Source organism: Cucumis melo, chromosome 12 (genome assembly GCF_025177605.1).
Source record: "Cucumis melo cultivar AY chromosome 12, USDA_Cmelo_AY_1.0, whole genome shotgun sequence".
Classification (NCBI taxonomy): Eukaryota; Viridiplantae; Streptophyta; class Magnoliopsida; order Cucurbitales; family Cucurbitaceae; genus Cucumis; species Cucumis melo.
The window spans coordinates 3224741-3238454 of record NC_066868.1 but is presented as its reverse complement, the minus strand read 5'-3'; the positions used below and the strand labels follow the sequence as shown (position 1 = coordinate 3238454).

General features: G+C 30.3%; 1 protein-coding gene across 2 annotated transcripts; it reads right to left on the bottom strand.

Annotated features, from left to right (window-relative positions):
* Positions 1-7911: 7911 nt before the first annotated feature.
* Positions 7912-10344, bottom strand: LOC103497205 (protein SOSEKI 5). 2 transcript variants are annotated; one of them, XM_008459316.3, is made up of 4 exons: positions 10043-10344; positions 9854-9923; positions 8928-9767; positions 7912-8348 (listed from the first exon to the last, which is right to left on the bottom strand). In XM_008459316.3, exons 1-4 carry the CDS (start codon positions 10266-10268, stop codon positions 8174-8176), a joined length of 1311 nt encoding a protein of 436 aa, XP_008457538.1. In that variant the 5' UTR covers positions 10269-10344; the 3' UTR covers positions 7912-8173. The 2 variants fall into 2 exon arrangements, with proteins under 2 accessions (XP_008457538.1, XP_050936385.1); XM_051080428.1 differs by having other exon boundaries at positions 10115-10318.
* Between the last annotated feature and the right edge of the window lie 3370 nt (positions 10345-13714).

The window sequence follows — 13714 nt, the reverse complement described above, 5'->3', positions numbered from 1 at the left end:
GTATAATACTGAATGAATGGATGACTATTATATTTAAAAAATTCAGATCACAATTATAGGGTATATGACCTCTGATTGCGTGAGATAAGTTGGTGTGATCATAAGTTGTTGTTTTTTATCATGAGAAGTGTAGTTCTGATCAAGTGTAGCTCTGATCATAAATTACAGGATATTTGAAACTGTAACCAAGTGAAAAAAGGTTGTTATGATCGGTGGTGAGATGTATTTTTTTTATTGTTGTTATCGTGCGTGATTGTTATAATGGACGTCTATTAGTTTTACATGTGTATCACAATTACAGGGTATTTGTGATTTGGCTTATAAGGATGTGAATGGCTGTATTTGTGGTTTGACTATCTATTCCTTACAAGGATGTGAATGGTTGTATATGAATGATATATTTTCTTTAACTAATACTTGAGAAATATTATAGAATGCATAGGGTCAATGCTTATTGAATTCAACCCCAAGTATGTTAAAGAATGTGCGACCAACATTTATCAAAATTAAAGATAGACCACATATGGCCAAGGTAATAACATATTTAATATGAATCTAGGTTCAAAATTTCGAAAATGGTAGTAACATACTTAATATAAACTCTTTTTTGCCAATAACTTGTAGATTAAAGGAAAGATGCCAAGTAATGATAGACTTTCAAATATCAAGGAAAATAGTCCAACAACGAGGGTTATTCTAAAACACGTAAGCATATCTCATAATTTATACATAATTTATAACTTATTATCCTATTAATGGACTTCCTTTTTTTAGTTGAACACCATAAAGGAAGATTGGTAAATATGGCAGAAGACAGAAAACAAAGAATGAAAAGATCAAATGGTAAACAGTATAGAGAGGTTACGCCAGTTTCAACAGGAATATGGATAGATGCTTTAAGAGAAAAAGTAGTTCCATCAAGCAAGGGTAAAAAAAAATTCATCCACAAAATAGCCATCGTTTGATTTGCATATAAGTTAGGCTTGATAGATTCATTTAAAACTATTTTGTTAGGGGTCTACAATTTATGGAATATTTATTGTTTTATTGGATTAATTACATTAAATCTATAAATATTTTGTTCAACTAAAATATTTATCAATTTATTTGTACAGTGATTCCCTAATTCAGGCATATAAGTTGTAAATTAAGTAAATTGAAATATATTATATTTGGATACTGATGTTTATACAACTTGAAGGCAATATAATAATACAACTTACATGTACAACTTATAGTTGCGATAATCAACATCATATAACCTACCTATTCAAAATAACCAATATAGAATATTTACAAAAGACTATATATGTCAAATACAATTAGAAACTATACATAATGTATCTTGCCCCTATGTGGTAATATATGTCATTACTTTCATATTAGGATAACTTCAATGTATCTAGTTTGAAAACAACTATACTTGAATTTAAAATAGGTCAATACAATATAATATATTTAGTCAACATGCCTAATTCACCGTAAAATATAAGAAATACTTTGTATTTTAATGAACAAAAGATCAATCTTATTTGAACGAATCATTCAGCCCACTTGATAACAACTACAATTATGAATATAGACAATTAGAAAGGAAATATAAAGTACTTACAACTTTAAATTATTAAATATGAAAATTACTAAAACAATAACTTAACGTTGAATGAGTTCTTTACAAGACCTACAATTATGACCTTTTTTACCACACATGCTGCAACGAACAATCGCTTTTTTCCCTAAAAATGAAGTAAACCTCTTCTTTTTTGGTCTTCCAGCTGGACGTTTAACATGCGGTGAAAGTATTAAATCATTGTCACCTTGGTGCGTATTCCTAATTTAGTCTATACTACCAATAGGACATGTTCCCTTCTTGTACATGTTTATCAAATTTGAGACATAGTAGAACTTATCAGTGTACAAATGGAGATTAAGATTCCTTGTGAACAATGCAATACATGCATGTGAACAAGGGATCAGATCAAGGTCCCATTGACTACATGAGCATGTGCTATCTAAAATGTTGACGAAAAATTGTTCCTTACGATGGTGGACTTCAAATTCATGTTGGTCTATAGGATATATCTGTCAAAACAATAAAGAAAAATGTGATTTGCAAAAAAGTGAATACATACTTATTGCATTTATTTTTCAAATATTAAATAACTTATGTTCATTGAGCGACTTTCCCTTAAAGATTCTCGAATCATATCTTCTGCATATAATGAAATTTTCGTGCGTTGGAAACTCCATTTGGTACGACGTTCGTAGAACCATTTTTGAACCAAAATTCGAATTGATTCTAGAAGTCCAATTGCAGGCAATTATTGCTGTTCTTTCAAAGTAGAATTCATACTTTCAGAGATGTTGGTTGTAATAACCTGGTATCTTTTTCTCATAAAAAATGCCCTAGCCTACCTATGTCATCCAACAACTTCCAACTCATGCCTAATTGATGGATATAGTTGTTCGAGCTGTCTCATGTAGTACTCAAATTCCAATGGTGTATAAGCTCTGACACATTTATTGAACGAGTCCTCCATTGGAAGTGATTTATGGTTCTTTTTCTAGTTCTTCAACAAATGGAATGCACATAATCCATTGTTCAGTTATTTCGTAAAGGGCATTAAACCCTCTATACTTTTGTGAGCATCAGACACAATTACCATTTCATTATGTTCCCCAAAAACGCCCTTAAGATTTCGAAAAAACCATGCTCATAACAAATCATTCTCTGAATTAACAATAGCAAAAACTAGTGGCACAATTTGAAAATTGCCATCAATAGTACAAGCAGAAATGAACATACCAAGATATTTGTTCTTCATTGCTACACCATCAACTGAAATAAATGGTATGCAATAATTTCATGCTCAATCGAAGCAGCTAGTGCCATGAAATAGAATTTAAATCGACCTTCATCATCTGCTTCTTCAGTCGTATATGTACCTAAAAACAATCAAATAAAACGAGGCTTACACTGTATTTCTAGATTGATCGTGTGTTATTTATTAAAATACAATGTATTTGTAGTTTTTATACCTGGGTTGTTTCAGATCAATGCATCTGAAAATGCAGACAATATGACATATGAGTCCTCCGGAGTACCCCTAATGGAATTTAGAGCAATTTCATGTTCTCTCCAAGCTTTATCATAGCTTACGTTCACTCCATGGTGAATCTTCATATAATTTATAACATCCGAAGGACGACATGGAGCCTTGTCTTTCATTTTAAATATTGATTTCGTACACTCAGATACAATCCAAGATGTTGCTTGTTTGTGATCATTCTTCACGACGTCAACAGAACACTTATGTATATCAGTGAATTTACGAACTATCCAAATATCACTTTTTTTTAATACCGAAGCACGTAGATACCAAGGACAAGATGAATCTTTACATATAATTTCAAACGATGTACGATTGTACCTAACATTAACTAGTTCAAAGCTATTACTCAAAGCAAGCATATAAATAGCTTTCTTCAAAACTGATTTTTTCCTAAACATTGATCCAACTCTTATGGATATACCAGTATGAGATGATTTAAATGCATCAAGGTCGATAATTCCATTTTCATTACACGAGTCTTCAGTTCTAGATAATTCACTACTCAAATACGAGGCATTTCCAATATCAGTAGTAAGTGTCAACGACAACAAGTAAATCATTGTTGGAGAATTTCGACATGACTAACATAATCCAAGACACATCCTTATCATCAACGATCCGAATGAGGTTCGAATTGTTGCAACCAGTCCAGTAAGCGATCAATTGAGAGATAGAAAGAAGTTGGAAAAAGTCTACGTTGGATGCAGTCTACAAATTCTTGAAACGACAATGAAACTAGAACATATACATAAGGACGCGATAGTCAATATATATGGATGATTCAATCCATCTACCATCAAATACAGTCTTCACTCGTTGTAAAGCCATCAAAAAAATTCAAAGGGAACACATTTAGTGAGTAGTCAAAAAACTATTAGATTCTATATATGAGAGATGTATATTAAATTAAATTATTATTTCATATATTATACAAACTAAATATACGGACTCAATGTGTTCAATAATGGTTATCTGTTTTTCTTTTTACTCTGCTATGCATTTTTTGTAGCCCTCGGGTTTTAGTAAGATGTATTGGTCGGGTATTAAGAATATATAGTAGACTAGGGCGAAGGAAGAAGATGCATATGGCATAATCTTAGGAATGCAAAATTAATGATTTTTCAAAAATAATTTAGAAAATAAAAATGTTAAAATTAAGAGAATGTAAACTTAATTTATTGTATGTGTTTTTTTGGTAAATAATTTAGAAAATAAAAAACGATGTTGGTTCTTTCCTCAAATCAATATCCTTTAAATTTTCGTTCCCGCGACGATCTTCGTTTTTTCCTCCGTTTCGGTTGATTGTTAAGATCGCTTTCTACCGTTGCTTCAAATTGAATCTTTTAATTTATTTTTTCTTAATTTCTTAATTTTTATCCTAATAATTAATTATTGCATTATTTTAGGGAGGGATTGAATTTTGAATCTATAATTCGAAAAAAAAAATCGAATCTTTGAAATTCTTTTTTGTTAATTTCTTAATTTTTATCCTAATAATTAATCATTGCATTATCTTTGGCATATTTTTAGGGAGAGATTCAATTTTCAATCTATAAATTCGAAAAAGAAAAAATTGAATATTTGAAGTTATTTTTCGTTAATTTGTTGATTTTTATCATGATAATTAAGGACTATTGAAACCACCGACGGATTTAGCATAGGTCAAGGGGGGCTCGAGCCCCCCTAAACTTTATTGTCTTTATATAATATATATAAAGAAAACTGATTAATTTTTAATATTTATAGTTGGTTTAGTGGTTACTCTCCCTGTTAGCCCCCGCCATAAATCAAAATAATATAACGGTTCCTCATATTTGCTATTTCCACGGTTTTTCCTAAATTAAACAACATTATGGATTTTACTAAATCTAAATGGACATGAAGAAGATAGAATTTGGATGAAAACTGAGCTTCGAACTTGTCTTTCTAATGAATGAGTTGTACTCAAACTGGATGCATGCATGGGCTTGAGGAAGAGGAGAAACCCCCAAATATGATTTAGTATGAGAATTAGCTTAAAGAAACTCTAAAACACTGATTTCAAAGCTTTATAGGACACTTTTTCTATAAATACATACACTCATTTTATTCTCCTTCATAAAACTCTTATTATTAGTATCACATTTTTATTATTCTACGTATTACAACTTTTCTGAATTATAAATTCAACTTAATGTTGTTGAATAAGAAATTTTGAAATCAATTACAAATTGTCACGTCATTTACTAAAATAATTGTATTTGAGATTAACTAAAAAATGACATGTGTCCTAAATTAAATTTAAAGACAAATTGGATAATTTTAATGATATCACATGTTTTTATCACAATTGGATCAAATTAATTATTTTGGTTCAATTAAATATTATTTACTTGGGTTAAAATTCAATTGAGCCAAAAAATGAGCTTAATTTAACCCAAAATTAAATATAACCCAAATCATGTGATTGATCCCATAGGTATGGTCTATGTACCAAACCAGACCTAAGTCCATAAAAACCCAGTAGGCAGAGTTCTTTCATCTGTAGGGAGGAAATTTTTTGGACTTAAAAGGTCTTCTCCCAAAAATCAGAAGACTCCAAACTCTTGAAGTCGATCAACCCTCGAAGATTGAAGCTCTTTTGAAGATACAAACTTTCTTCCAAAACTCCAACTTCAAGAATATCACGTGCTCCACTTCCTCAAATCAAGCTTAAGCATACAATCGAGAGAATTAGAGGATCAAATTTTAGAGATCAAAGCACATCGTATCAAATCAATATAAATACAATATCAACACAAGTTCAACTCCACGAATCAAATTTCTCCGGAAATCTCGTACGAACATATATCATATAAAAGTGCGTAGATGAACTTTTCTGATCTAGATTTTGCCATCAATGAAAACAAGAGGCAAGTTTTTTCAATTTCCCTATTTGATTTTTTAATTCCGCTACTATTGTTTGTCTAATTTTCTGTCTCATTTTTCTAATTTCATTGCTTCCTATTACATATTTATTTTAGAAATTATGTCGTACAACCCCATTTTGTAAATATTAAAATCTATTCTACCTAAAACGTCAACTCAATTTTATGGAGTATTTTTCTTCCATAATTATCCTCTTTTTTGCTTATAGTTATATTTATGATGCTACTTGGTACGTGGTTCTTAGGTTGAACTTGTGTTAATTTTGTATTTATGGAAGCAGGGCATGAGTTTGAAAATTCTTTAGACCTTGTGGAGTTAAAAATTCTTATCGTTACAAAAACTCTTTTATATTTATAGAGTTCTCTAGTGGACCTTTATAGACTTGGGCCTAGTTGATCCATACTCTATAGACCAGACTCATGGATTCAACCATATAAGTTTGGGTCATATTTAACCTTTGGCTAAATTAAGTTGGATTCAATTGAATTTTAGCCTAATAAATAATATTTAATTGAACCAAAATAATTAATTTAATGCAATTGTATAATAACGACACGTAACATCATCATAATTGACCAAATTATGTCTTTAATTTTAATTTGGGACATATGACAATTTGTGATTGATTCCAAAATTTTATATTTGTGTAGTGATATTTATTATTTTCAAATTAGTTAACACTTTTATTATTTATATTATTTTATTCTATGAATAATTATAAAGGATAATAATGTTAGAGATAAAAATTAAGTATATAAAATATTTTTAAAGAATTGCTAATATTATTAGTGATTGATTTTGATGATTAATGACTATTGTCTTCTCATTTGAATTTAATTGCTATATTTGTTATCTTTTTTCATTCAAAACCAAGTGTAAAATTTTTTAAAGGTTTATTTTTAATCCCAAAGTTTGAACTCAAAGGAACTAATTTTAATGATAAATAAATCTCATTTAACTCATTTAAAAACAAACGAGTGCTTATTAATTAATTGATTAATTATCTTGACATTCTTCATGTAAATATAATTTATATATTACGCAAAAGGAAAGAAAAAGTAATGAAAAATGTGAGAGAAGCAAGGAAATTTTGCAGTGAATAAAAGGATGGTAATGTCACAATCGAAGGAGAAAAACAGTCTCATTGATAATGGAAGCATAAATTCAGAGAAGAAGCTGCCATGACAGCCTCTCTTCTCCACGACTCTTCTATTTTCCTGCAAACACTGCCCACTTGTGAAAACCCACACACACACACATATACACAACAATCACCTGACAGGTCCCAATTTATACTCGGTTAAAATTCACTTTTGTTCTTTGTCAAACAAACTAACAATTATCTTTCGATCTTTGTCAAACTAACAATTATGTTTCCCCTGTGATATTATATAAAGTGATTATCTTTGATGTTGTTTACCGTGTATTGATGTGAATGAAAAAGAAGACATAAAAGATAGAGTGAGTACAATTGAGAGCATCTAATGGACAATGAACCATGAACAAAAACACAATAGAGCAGAGGAGCGACCATGAATCCCCTTCAACGCTAGCCAATACAATTTTAGTACCGTTGAGAATAGCAAAAAGTGAAGTTAAACAATTTTAGATTACACTCATCTTTACTCATCACTGTTCAATCCCAAAGGTCGAAGTTTTCTATTAAAAATTTAAAAAGAAAAATTCAATTGAGAAGTCACGTCTTCTCTTCTTCAATAAGGCAACTGTCGGCTGAACCACTGCCGATGGCCCTATTTCTAACCCGTGACCTATACCTATTCCTATTCTTATTCTTATTCTATTCTTCTTTCCTCAAAACTAACAAAAACTAAACCCTAAAACTCACTTTCACAATTCCAATGTTCATTTTAACTTCAAAGTCAAACAAAAGTTTGTCACAATCGAGATTAATGCTCCTTTTTTCATCAACATTAATGCAATATAATTCAACTCCCCCACTTACAAACCCCAAATAAACTAATCAATTTTTCTTCTCATTTTACAATAACCTTCTTTTCTTTTCTCATTTGAATGAATACAAGGGGGTTGACTGCTTGGTTTTTCTTCCTTTCTCTTTGTTTTATGAGTTTTAGAAGCTGCCAGAAATGGAGGGATTGTGTATCGGGTCAATCTCGCTTTCTCGATCAGCTCACTCATTGTTGTTCTATGTCGACTCTTTTGCTTCCATGTTGACTATTGCTTGCTGTAATGGAAGGACCATCAATCTCCTTCTTAATTGGATTCGCTATGCCTGACTTGTGCTTTCTCGGTATGCATTTTGCTCGTGCTACTTCGATCTCTTTCTCCGACATTTCCAGCTGTGATCCCCTGTAATTCAATCACACTCGTTTCGTTTAGACATTGTGTCAATGTAGACTTGGAGTATTTCTAAACAACCATACAAACTAGGCAATTGGGTTTGGTTGAGCAGTCTCAAATGTTAAGCGGGTTTTAGAATGAGATGATTGTCAAACGTGAAGATGATGGTGAGAAAGAGGGCGGGAGCTCTCAATCTAAACGTGGTTTGAGACTACAAACTCGTTTCCAAAACAGACCTTAGATTTATCTCAAAATTTTCAGATAATCTGTGAAGAATGGGACAGAGAAATGAAATGAAATGGGGTTGAATGAAACAACACACAACTGTTCTTGTTTTGCTAGATGAGGAAACAAACAATTCAAAAGGGTTTAAAACAGTACGTTCATCAGTTAACCATAGCTGTGCTAAAAACAAAATGAATGTTGTTTTGAATCTTACTTTTTTCTCTCTTCTTTTTCCTAATCCCGTACGAATCTTACAGCCAAATTCAATTTAATTCAATTTCAATGGTGGACCAGCAATCTCAGGCAGAGAATCAATAATAATAATTCAGAGTTCTGAAAAGTGATGAATCAAAAAAATCTTACCTATCAGCATTGTAAGAAGATGATCTCTTCAAACCCATTGGAGTTTCCTTCACTTTCTGGGTCTCAATTAAGCTCCCACTGAAATATTCCTTCTCTTCCAATCTTACCCCTGAGAAACCCACAACTTCCATTGATGTCCCTTTTGTTCCTTCTTCTTTCCCACCTCTGGATTTGCAGGTACCAACTACGGCTAATTCTTGATCATCCATGGATGTAGCTCCACAGTCTTTGAACGAGATTGAACCACAGGAAATCAATTGCATCAGAACCGCTGATGCTTTCATTCTACCACTCGGAAAACTCTCCGCCGTCGTCCGATTAGGTTTCGCGCCTTCGGAAATGATCAAACGTCCATCGGCTTTCATCAGAGATTCAAGAGTTTCTGGGCTTGAATCAGACGGTGGTGGAGAAATCTCTTCTCTACTGAGCTCCGTACTCGCCGTCGGATTCACCTCCTCTGTTTCCTTCTCTTCCTCCCTCGTCGCTCGTCGTCTCCGCCGGTGTTTCTCTTCAGTTTGAGTAGAAGCATCCGCCGCAGCCGCTTTAGCCGACGAGTCAGAACTAGAATCAGTCTTGTAGACTTTATACTCATGAAAATCAACGGAACTCCACGACTGATTCCGTCGGCGAGAGAGAATCGGTGAATCGGAATCTTCGCTACCGAGTTTATGAATTTCCGGAGGTGGTCTTAAAGACCTGGAAGATTCCGAGCCTTGAACTCGGGTTTCTAAAGAGGAATGAAGAAGCTCAGATCCTTTAAGAACATATTCCTTACCATGCAATGGATAAATGAAATCATTCTCAGACAAATCATGCCATACAAACCCATTCTTGTAGCTCCTAAAACAAAATTCCCAAACCCTAGAAATCAGATTCTCAAACAACAAGAACAGAATCAAAATAAACAGCCATTGAAAGAGATTAACCTTTTAGAAGACCAGGAATACGCACTAGCCATTCCATTTCCTCGAAGAACATTGAGACGATTAATAACATCTGAAGAACAAAAAGTCAAAAAAATACATTGAATAAAACAGAAACTGATAATAATAATAATAATAATAATAAGAAGAAGAAGAAGAAGAAGAAGAAGAAGAAGGGGATTGAATTGGGACCTCGGAGATATAGGCCTTCCGAGGAGGAAAGAGGGACTTCGATGAAATGGGGGTGTTCGAGGAGGCCATTACGGGAGAGATAGTAAACGACGGGGACTTTTCTGTCGGAGGTGCGGAGTTTTGGTTCGGTCCAAACTTTGGTGCGCTCGGGGCTGGTAGTGTCGCGCTCCTTCCATAGTTTAGGAATATGAAGGTCTGTGAGTGTAGGTCTGGAAGCTACCGCCATTGTTGATGAGTGAAGAGGTTGAAGAGAAATTTTGAGTGTTATATAGAGAAGAAGGAGGAGAAGAAGAAGAGGGAATTCAAAAGAAAATGGAGATACGGAGGACAAACAGCTAGAGAACAAAAAGAACCACGGCCCCGTTTTCATTTTTAAACGCCGTTTGTTTCCTTTCTCACGGCAATTTTCCATTTTCTTCTTTTCTAAATTTCTAATTTTTTTTTCCATACAATAGTTATAATATAATGTATGAAAATAGTTTTAAAAACTTGTGTTTATTTTTTCTAAAAGATTTTGATTGGGAATGGGTTGTTTTCTTTTCTTGACAGAAACAAAAATAAAATTAGAAAAAAGAAGTTCTAGTTCTTAGTTTATTAATATGTATTAGCCAGACGTTTAGTCTCTTAATCCGTAATTATTAAAAAGAAAATAGCTTCTAATTATTAATTTAAAAGAAAAAAAAAAAAAACAAAATCAGATTTTCAAAGCACCGACCTTCGTCCTCACGTGCCACACCCTCTCTTAATTTTTAATTATGAAATTATTTTCATTTGTGTAAAAACAAAAAAGGGAATACATTTAATATTTAAATGTGCAGTTAAGTTTTTGTTTTGGTATAAGCTTTGGGATGGATCTCGTGAAATAGATTCAATAACGTATATAAATGAGGGAAAATAAAATTAAAGGAAAAATACAAGATTTAATGACAAGATATTATTTTATTTGTACTTGTTATTTTTCCCTTTAATTAAACAATTATTTATTTCCAACAGCCTGTTGGTTGTCAATGAGTGACGACATAATTATAATTTCGTATAAAAAATCATTGAAAAAAACTTCAATATTATATTCATAATTGCAAGTTTGCAACAATCATAATTAAATAATACAATTTATATATCATCACTACATATGGAAGGACAAGAAGTGAATCAGTGCTAAAACTAAAAGCATTGACTTAAAGACAAATATATATCTATATTCCCTTTTGCTATTTTATTTTACTTTTTACCCTTTACAATTTGTGTTGTTGAAATCTTGATCTCTATGACAATGTTGTTGCCTTAGGTAAGTTATGTTCACATTCATTGATTTAGGGTCATTTGGGTTACTTATAAAAAAAAAACTAAATACTTACCTTATTGGGGTTGTGTTGACTTTCTTATAAATATTTATATGTAAAATTGTATTTTGTTTGTCCTATATTAACAATTTTTATACTAATTAGTTCAAATTATCATAGAACATTATTTAACATTAGGAACTAATTTCTTAAAGAAATACACATATTTTAATTTTTTTAAAAAATATATTTTAAAATCAATTATACGTTATCTTGAAATTATTGATTTTTAGTTACTTTAAACTAAATATTAATTTCTTTTTTTTTACGATTCAATTTTAGAAGCACAAATATTTTGAAAGGTAAATACATGACTATAAAAATAATTGATTTCCAATAACAAAATATAAATAAGATAATAATTTTTCTGAGACAATATAATATCAACTAGGCAAAAAGATGTGCAATTCAATCACGTTCTTTATTTATCTTTATTTCACGAACCGAATGATCGTGTTCATCATTAACGTCGTCATGATTTTTTCATAGATGTTAAGGCAAAGTAGATTTGGCTGTTAGAATAACATTTGCAAATTTCTATATTTAACGTATATGAACACACATTGAAAAAAATATTTAAAGTATTTAAAAAAACAAAAAAACAAAAAAGAATGACAAAGTGAAAAATAGATAGTAAAAAAGAATAGAAAAAATAGAGGAAAAATAAATATTTGGAAGAGATTCCTTATTAAATACCAAATAAACATTTATTCTAAAATTTGGTTGGATGTGTTTTCTCTTGATTTATTTTATAATCTCATTTTTCTAAAATTTATTTCAAAATAATGTCAAATGCCTCAATTTAATTTAACCTCAATTTAGCTTAAAATAAATTATTTTTAAAAAATTAAAATTAAATAGCAAAAATAATATATAGTGATTATTAATTCAAATATATTTTAATTATGAGAAAATTGTCAAAAATAGTAAAAATGACAAATTATTTACGGTTTATGGTAAAATTAAGTATAATGAATTTTTGTCTTTTAGTAGTTTTTTGTCGTAAGATATTGATAGATAGTTTGTATTTATTTATTATTCTTGAAAAAATCCCTTAACCACGTCTATATACCCTATCTTAACAAAGTATGTATAGTTAATCCTAAGATTTTTTCACTGCCGTGTTAATTAATTCATGATTATTAATAATTTTAAAAATTTATATGTTCTTCAGAAAATTTTATTTTAGAAACATCAAAATTAAAAACAATAAGACGTTATGACTAATAAAACTTTCTTTCTCATTTCAACCTAATTTAATGAATAAAAAATCAATTATTATCTTAATAGTAGTTTAACGAATAAAACATCGATTATTATCATTATCATTTTTTTTTGGGTCCGAAAAGAGAGTTTGATTAATCTTGTTTTATTTTCTATTTTTTAAAATCCAAACTCTGTCCTTTTTCTTTTCTCTTTGGCCTACTTTGACAATTTGGCATAGTTTGACAAAAATAGAAGAGAAAATTCTTTTGGTTGACTCCATATGTTTAAAGTGAGTTTAGGGTCAAATCAATCTCTAGGGAAAAACATTATTAGGATAAAAACAACAATGTTTTATCTATTTGTTTTCCTTAAAGTCCTAAATTAATTATATTATCTTTTAATGAAGTATTTAATTTGAAATGGATCTCAATGTTTAATTCCTTTCATTAAATTTTGATTCTTTATAAGATATTTGTTTTTCTTTTTTTTTTTCAATACCAAATGAGGTCAAAAGCAATATTTAGAAAAAAGAAAAAAAAAAAAAAAAACAAAAAAGCATACATCATTGAAAGGTTTTGTCTTGGAAAGCTGTCAAAATTTATACAATTCTTTTCCTCATGAGGTAACTTTTCAAAAAAATAAAAATAAAAAAAAAACCTTTATTTTTCTCACAAAAATTCTAAATCAATTTTAATATCCACCTCAGCTTCTTTTTTCTTTTTTTTTTCTTTTTTTTTTTTACAGCAGGTAAACCTAACCTAATTATTTGAATTTTGAATTGTTTTCAACACAAACAATCTTTTATTAAACAATGAACCACTCGACTTTAAAAATATTTGGTTATATTAATTCAAGTCGTCCTTTATTCAATTTCTTTCAAAAAAAAAAAAAAAAAATCAAATGTTCATAAGCAGTAATAATGTATTTTTATTTTATTATAAATATTGAATTAATTAGATATGACAACTCGATTTCGATATATTTTGAAATATTCATTGGACTCAAGATATATGTAAACCTTTTGTGTAAGTGGAGCTATCCAACTTGACTAACAGATGACTATGTTTTGATCTTAGGTTTCAATCTCATAACTCTAGAAGTGAGTACGATAGATTGAAAAACT

Bases quoted from the DNA above. Each gene is read 5' to 3' on its own strand.
- LOC103497205 (XM_008459316.3), bottom strand. From the start codon at position 10,268: ATGGCGGTAGCTTCCAGACCTACACTCACAGACCTTCATATTCCTAAA. The intron at 9,768-9,853 runs GTTAATCTCTTT...ATTTTGTTTTAG, and splicing joins TATTCCTGGTCTTCTAAAAG to GAGCTACAAGAATGGGTTTG. The intron at 8,349-8,927 runs GTAAGATTTTTT...ATTGAATTACAG, and splicing joins TCTTCTTACAATGCTGATAG to GGGATCACAGCTGGAAATGT.